At 35.2% G+C, this 8,120-nt stretch overlaps 2 protein-coding genes across 3 annotated transcripts; one reads left to right on the forward strand and one right to left on the reverse strand.

The window, feature by feature from the left end:
- The first annotated feature begins 443 nt into the window (after positions 1-443).
- Positions 444-1,651, forward strand: LOC110943911 (protein TRIGALACTOSYLDIACYLGLYCEROL 5, chloroplastic). 2 transcript variants are annotated; one of them, XM_035986373.1, is made up of 5 exons: positions 444-582; positions 659-703; positions 897-929; positions 1,181-1,238; positions 1,338-1,472. In XM_035986373.1, the coding sequence occupies exons 1-5, from the start codon at positions 543-545 to the stop codon at positions 1,393-1,395; spliced, it is 234 nt and encodes a 77-aa protein (XP_035842266.1). In that variant the 5' UTR covers positions 444-542; the 3' UTR covers positions 1,396-1,472. The 2 variants fall into 2 exon arrangements, with proteins under 2 accessions (XP_035842266.1, XP_022041336.1); XM_022185644.2 differs by lacking the exon at positions 1,181-1,238 and having other exon boundaries at positions 446-582; positions 1,338-1,651.
- A 680-nt stretch (positions 1,652-2,331) lies between these two features.
- On the reverse strand, positions 2,332-6,639 carry LOC110943919. The gene is made up of 6 exons (XM_022185652.2): positions 6,393-6,639; positions 6,196-6,307; positions 4,439-4,732; positions 3,006-3,266; positions 2,725-2,905; positions 2,332-2,626 (listed from the first exon to the last, which is right to left on the reverse strand). Exons 1-6 carry the CDS (start codon positions 6,467-6,469, stop codon positions 2,601-2,603), a joined length of 951 nt encoding a protein of 316 aa, XP_022041344.1. The 5' UTR covers positions 6,470-6,639; the 3' UTR covers positions 2,332-2,600.
- Positions 6,640-8,120: the final 1,481 nt, after the last annotated feature.

Genomic DNA, 8,120 nt, shown 5'->3' on the forward strand with positions numbered 1-8,120 from the left:
TTCAAAATAAAATTATGCTTTTGCCCCCTACTAAAATTTACGATTTTCCCCTCGGTTCAAAATTACGATATCACCCTTAATTCAAAATTACGTTTTTTTGCCCCCACTGCAAAATAAAAATATGGTTTTCCCCTAGCTAAAAATTAGGATTTTACCGTAGGGAAAAATTTTGATTTTTCCCCAAGTAAAAATAAAAATATGACTTTGCCGCAGCTAAAAATCGTGTCAACGAGCTGCCTAACACTCATTTTACTTTTTCTTTCAAACAAAACTATGATACTGTTTTTTAATTGGTTAAGAATTATTCGGCCATCGCCCCGCAACGCACGCGGGGCAACACCTAGTTTTAAATAAAAAAGAAAACAAAATTGAAACCATAGAAAACCCAGATTCATAAGATTTGAGTTTTGAACTAAAGTCACAAAAATACCCAATCTCATAAAGCATTTTGGCAGTTTACGGTAAAAATCAAAATCCATATTTCTTTTGTTTGTTAACACACGTGAAGAGGTAGGGATCCCCCATTGTTGCAGTGAATCCAAATGGTGCTTACAAATTTCAATGGAACCGGTATTGGATTCGGTAATATTAATAAACTTTTGCTTCTTTTTCCTTAATACTTTTGCCCCTTTGTTAATATTCATCCTGCACTTTTCAGGTTTTGGTGCTGGCTGTGGCTTCGGCGTTGGATGGGGTTTCGGAGGTCTCTCTCTCACACAATTCTTGTACCAAATTACTTGTCAAAACTGTTGGAAATGGCATTTTTGTAATTTTATTTTTGGGGGGGAAGGGGGGGGGGGGTGGTGTTTGAGAAATTAGTGTTTAGATTTACTGGATGTTTTCATAAGTTGTGTATTTTCATAACCAACTGATGATTGACATTGTATCTGATTTAGGTATGCCTTTGAACTTCCTAGGCCTCGGTGCAGGTAAGCTGTTTAATTCAATACAAAATGCACTTGCACTTCATTCATGAGTTTTGTAACTTGTAACTTGCAATGGGATGGGTTCGAGTCCCTCTAGCAGAGGTCTCGGGTTTAAATAATAGATACAACTTTTAAATGTCACATGCCCAGCGTAAGTTGCGTTTTACCTAATCTCATATCTTGACACTTAAGGAGCCATCTAGATGTTGTTTTAACTCATTTTGAATCTCGGCCCATAACAATTCTGATAATAGTTCAAGACTTAAAGGTGAACGAGTTAAAGTTGTCCGGAGATCTCTACTATATCTATCTGTATGCAACCTTCAAAACCATTTTATACGAATATTTAGAGTAGTAGTGTTGTGTTTTTAATGATAATTTATGGTATTTACACGACCCGTGCATGTGAAGGTGGAGGCTGTGGAGTTGGGCTAGGGCTTGGATGGGGCTTCGGCGCAGGATTTGGTAGTAAGTACCGATCTTCCAGGGTTATTTTTCAAGGTGTGGAGTTTAATAAGAAAAGTGAAACCGAAGAGACACGGGCATCTTGAAAGGTTCTTGTATCCATTTAGAACTTTATTCACCACCTCAAGCATGTGGAATTGAGATTAAATTATCCCCACTGACTCACAGAAACTTCTATTTGGTTAAGTCTACTTCTGAATTATGAGATAATGTATGTTATTGCGGTACAAATGGTGATGGTGATTTCAATTTTTAACCCATTTACTTGTTTGGATTATTTACACAAATTATACGGGTCAAATCATAGTTGTCAAAGGCGCACAAAAACCACCTGAATTAGGCGCAATGGAGACACGCATCTTGCCATTTTGGGCTAGGCGAGCAGGCGCTAAAACCTGCATAAATCGGTCAAAGACATCCTCAACTGCTTAAAACGGCCTATACTGGCTTAAATCAGCAATAAACCGGACTAAACCAGCCCATAAAAGGGGTTTTTCTGCCTATAGTAGTCATCTCTATATAAATTTCTTTAGGATGAAAACCACACTGAAAAGAACCACAAAAATTATATATATATATATATTACAATTTTTACTATAGCATATTTATTTATTAATGTATGAGAATGACAATCATATACTTGTTTTTTCATAAATTGTATTAAGTTTATTTTATTTAATATTACCATTATATGTTTTGTCTTTATCGCGTTTTCATTTTCTCGGACGACATATGTTTAAGCATTCAAAAAGTGCCACATTAGATGTCACGTCATCAAAACGCCACGTCACTAAATAAATGCACATCATATGTTGTCATTTAAAATGTCACGTCACATGCCACCTCAGCAAAAACTAACTGAGTTAGTGTTTAGCTAATTTGGGAGAGCAAGAGGAAAATACGTTTATGTGATAGCGGCATACGCACAGGCTATAAACAATTACGACCAGAAAACATTGTACATTGCATACACCATCTCCATAGTCAAAGAATTAAAACTATATGCAAGTATGTTAAAACAAACTACTATTTACATTACATAAAGCAAAGTTTAAGAAACAACATTTGTACAAGACTACAATCTACATCAAAACTGATGGAGGATGTCAAAACGGGGCAGGAGACGAGAGCAATAAGCCGATAGCTGCTATATCAAAACGACATACAATGTTTACCAAGTCGCCTTTGGGAAAAGCATGTAGCCCCACTTTAAATCAAACGAACTACCATTAAACCTGCGCGCGAAGAATACAACGTAAGCCAACAAACAAGACGGGACAAAAAATTGATATTTATGAAATGATTGTATACAATATAACATATGCGAACTCACCAAGCAAGCAAATGAAAATGAGAAACCAAAACATTGTTCGGGTGCGCCGACTATACAGTATATAATACTGCGACCTTTGGACTTGTCTTTGAATAGCACCATACCAACCATAAAGCCGTTTATCATAACAATCCGACCATTCCTGGCGACTTTTACTCTCGTCATTACTTGCATCAACACCCTTTTTAAATAACCATAACAAATCATTATCATCAGCGACAAATGTGCGTACGTAATACGTATTCTAATTCTAATCATTTTAGTAAGAAACAAAGACTCACTCTAGTCAAAGGTCCCGTCTCTAACGATCTATCATCAGCCTCTTGGGTTAGTTTTTTATACCCGTTGTTTGGCCATTTAAACTTTGACGCAGATTCCAACGTGTTTAAAAGACCCGAAAAGCTTGGAATCTTTCTCGGGGGTTTGTCGATTTTTCCATCGGGAAGAAGGTTGTCGTTATCGACGTTTATCTTCCATGAACCGATGTCTGCACTCGCACTTGCAGTTCTTCTATGCCCTGAAAACTTATCTTTAGCGTCCACCTGGGCACACGTCAATTAGTAAGACTACAAGTGGCAATATGTCAAAATAGGTAATCTAAGGGCAAGACTTAACTGTTGACCGAAAGCACTTGTTTATATATATATCAATAATAAGAATAAGAATTCTATTATTTCACAGGTATCAAATTATTTTGGACAAAATGAATAAAGCAAATATAATTGCTACTTCTAAGAGTTAACTGTCATTTACGCCCACGTGGTTTGTCCACTTATGCAATTTCAAGCCAAATTTCAAAATTGTATCATTTTTTCCTTGACATTCTCGAAACGTGCCATTTCAGTCGAAAAAAATAACCCCACTTAGCTCAGGGGTAAAATGGTCATTTTACATACATTTGTTTATTTTTCATTTTTTTAACTTCTTATTATTTTTATTATTATTATACACGCATATATATATATATATACACATGTTTAGAAAAATAAAAAATCTACGTGAAATTACCATTTTACCCCTAAGCTAATTGAGTTTTTTTAACCGGGTTTAGTTTTTTGGACATGTGAAGAAAAGGCAATCGTGGTATGCCCAAGATGACTTGGGATGAGCGGATTAGGAAAGATTTGCTAGAGTTACACCTTTCTAAGGACATGGTCTAGGATAGGGGTTTATGGAGACGTAGGATCAAGGTTAAGGGCTTTTAGGAGTAAGTTCTTTAGGTCTGAGCATTGGGGTAGAGGCTTAGTTTTCCTTATGGTCTAGGCGGATTTTTGCATTGATTGTGTTTTTTTTCATATATGCTTACGTGGGTTCTTGTGATTCGAAATATCTGTTCTATTTCACAATGTTACCTCTCCAACACTTCTTTTGTTATTTAGTAACTCCCTGTTTCTAGATTTGTTAAGTTTCTCGCTTGTCTACTATCTGTCTTTGGTGTTGGAGGTCTCTTTGGAAGCAGTCTCTCTATCCCTATGGATAGAGGTAATGTGTGCCTACATCTCACCCTCCCCAGACCCAACCGATAGCTTTGCTATTTGTGGGATAAATATTGGGCACGGTTGTTTTTTGGACTGAAATAGCACGTTTCAAGAATGCCAGGAGAAAAATAGTACAATTTTGAAATTTGGCCTGAAATGGCATAAGTGGACAAACCAAATAAACGTTAATGGTAGTTAACTCTATTTCTAATAAAGACGTTGCACATTCAAAATACCTTTTGTTTCCGTCTTTCCCTGTGTTCATCATTGAATCGATTCTGTGCGGGTCGGTCATCACCGGGTGATTTTGACCCTGAAAGAAATAGTGCAAGTTCTTTTCTCTCCCGTTCATCAAGGCGAACCCATGGTCGTGGCGGTTTCCCTGCTGAAACCGATGAATCATTCCATGAACTTTCAACTCTAGAGATCTGATTCTCCATTGCATTAATGAAATCATGATGTCGGTCTTTTGTATCATCTGTAGAATTCTTGTCATAACTGGATATAACTGCCCTTTCAAATTCCTCCAACTGCAAAGGTTCTAAATAATCAATTTCATGAACCAAGTTACATACAATAACGTCATCAAATTAGGGCGGGGAAAATGTGTTTAGTCATGTTAAACGGGTCGGACACGACACAACACAATTGACACAGGTACCAAACACGAACACGACCTGTTTAACTGTATGTATCATTTACCTAAACACGAATGTGACCCGTTTAACTGTACATGTCATTTACTTAAACACGAACACGGCCCGTTTAACTGTATGTATCATTTACTTAAACACGAATGTGACCCGTTTAACGGTATATGTCATTTACTTAAACATGAACACGGACATGTTACGATGCGCCTTGTTTAAAACAATTAATCTAACCTACTCAATAACAAGAATGATCCAACCCGAACCGACCCATGTAGCACGGTTAACAAATAACAAGATATAATTAAAAAAAAATCACAATAACGTCACTCAAATAGGGCTGGAAAACCGTCTCAGTCGTGTTAAACGGGCCAGACACGATAGAACACAAACACGACTTGTTTAACTATACATAATACGTGTCACTTACTTAAACATGATCACGGACATGTTACGACATGACATGTTTAACACGGTTATATATAACATGTTCAATAACACGAATGACCCGCCCTAAACAGTTAACAAATAACAAGATAAAATTAAAAAAAAAAAAACAAGTCGCAAAAAATTACAATTTTATAATAGGAATATTGGATAATAGACCCTAACGCCGTTAGTCGCCGGAAAAACATTTTTGGCCGGAAAACTCGATCTTTTCGTCCCAAATCTCTTTGTAATCTTATTACGGCCTTTAGGAACCTTTTTCTAGTAAAAGCCCCAATTATTAAGGTCGCCGGAAAACTCATTTTTTGCCGGAAAACTCAACTTTTTGGCCGGAGAACTCAACATTTTCGTCCCAAACCTCTTTGTAACCTTCTATCGGACCTTTAGGAACCTTTTTCTGACCAAAAACACGTTTTTCCAACGACCGGAGACTAACAGCGTTAGGGTTCTGTTAGTCTAGGTCCATTGGAGGCGAATATGTTAATAGTTGGGACTGTGAGTCGTTATTTTTGAAGTTTGGACTGTTGGCGACCAACAACGAATAGTTCAGATTATTAAAATCCAATATTCCTTTATAATATCCTTAAAGAACAATTCCTAACATACTTAAATCAACAAAAACCCATAAAATTCTTAAATAGTAATGCATAACATATATTCTAAAAATAATTTAAAATAACTATAATACAGTTTTGAAAAACGGGTTATAAACGTTCCGTGAGCCTGTTAACCAATTTAACACGATTAGTTAAACGAGTTTAAAGTTTTCAATACACAAATAGACCCGTTTCTGACCCGTTAACCGTTTAAACCAAACCCAAGCTCGTTTAACTTTGTAACGAGTTGTGTCGTGTCGTGTCGTGTGAGGTTAAGAGTCATAATGAGGTATGAATGACCTGCCATTTTGTAGTACCAAGGGCGGTTCGTAAATCTCTACGAAGAGCATCAGAATTCCACACAGAAGGTTCCTTAGACGCATGAATCAACGTTCTATACGTAGACACCATCCTTCAATCACATACAATTTAAATAAAAACAACAAATTGAATAATTTCATAAACCCTAATTTAGGAAATTGTGAAAAATGGGATACCGATCGGCGGATTCTTGAACTTCTTCTGCAGCAGGAAAGAATGGATCTCTCTCCCATCGGTCGAAATTTGATGCCATGTTTGTTCAATTGATCGAAGAGTAAAAACCCCCAAAATGTGAACATGAATGCATAAGTTTTATGATATTTGGGGGTGGTTTATGATCAATTGGGACAATGTGGATGAAGGATTGTGGATGCAAAATTGATGTGTTTAGTTGAAGGAATTTGTTAATATCTATCTATCTTGGTATGATAATAATCTTTGAGGACCACCAAAGATAATAAGATACTAGATTTTTTTACGTCGCGTGTTGCGTCGAAACTGAGCAAATGATAATGTAAAATAAACGTGATTTAAAAATAAAGCGTGTAGTTTAGAAAGTTAAACCATTATAACGGTTTAGTTTATCATCATACCATTTTATGATTTCAAATAAATACATTATTTTGAGTATAACTTCGTTTTAACAAAACTTATAACGGAATGATAGGGAAAAAAATAAGCACAACTACGTACTTAAGTTTTTAGAAAAAAGTTATAAACATAAAGTATTAAAAAATATCAAATTAATCGATAAATTAATATTTGTTCGAAAAAAAGTAAAAAGAATTATTAAAACAATGGTAAAGAAAATATATGATTTTAAAAAAGGAAAAAAATTAAAAATATGTTATTAAAAGTAAATGTAATAATAAACTATTATAATATAAAAATAATAACTATATATTATTATAAAAATAAAATTATTATTAATCGTCCTTTATTAATAATATATATATATATATATATATATATATATATATATATATATATATATATATATATATATAATGTTCAAATGAAAACCACTAGTTATCGCGAAAACTCGAAAACTAACTAAAAAAGCCAAAAAAAACATACCAAAATTTTTTTTTCATACCAATTTTCTCCATTTTAGGCTGTTAGGATCTGAGTTTCTTATGATTGTGTTTTTGTTTGAAAATTAAGAAGATGAAAGAGTAATTGGAGCGGAATAAAATGGAAACAAACTTTCACATACAATCGAACAGGAGAATTGCTTTCAAACAAACATGTTTATCATTGAACCGAATGATTAAATTTATTTCAATCTTCAATTACAACTGCATGCATGTATTACAATCCCTCCCAGCCTGAGCTCACAGAGTTTGTTCGTACAGGAAGACAAGTGATGAAAGAGCTAATAGAACAGTACAGGGTACTGTTCTATTTATAGGCATAAGCAAACCACTGTGGCATCTTTGCTGACGTCACCATGAAAGTGACATCTAACCTCCTAACAACCTACAACCACTGATCTATACAAACATGTTTTCTAACTACTGATTACAATACATTACAAAGATATAAACTAACTACTGTTTCTCCTTCCACTGTTGTGACTCCAGCAGTACTTTATATCTTCAGCAGTGCTTGACCCATATCAGTAGATTGAGCATCAATGTTTAGCCTTCAACAGTCTTTAGGTCTTCATCAGATGTTGAAGGTTAGCAGTTGTTGTAGATCATCAGTGGATGGAGGTCATCAGTTGTTAGGGCCACTTCCAAGGGGAAAGATTGAATACACATCTGCTTATTCTGGATCCACTGATCTGATCCAGTTTTGGCTTTAATCAACTGTTCCTTTGTAGGGTTCAATCCTAACAATCTCCCCCTGGAACAGATGATGCCAAAACCCTTCATTATTGTGGATCTTTATTGCCTCATCAA

This window comes from Helianthus annuus, chromosome 2, assembly GCF_002127325.2.
Source record: "Helianthus annuus cultivar XRQ/B chromosome 2, HanXRQr2.0-SUNRISE, whole genome shotgun sequence".
NCBI classification, from domain to species: domain Eukaryota; kingdom Viridiplantae; phylum Streptophyta; class Magnoliopsida; order Asterales; family Asteraceae; genus Helianthus; species Helianthus annuus.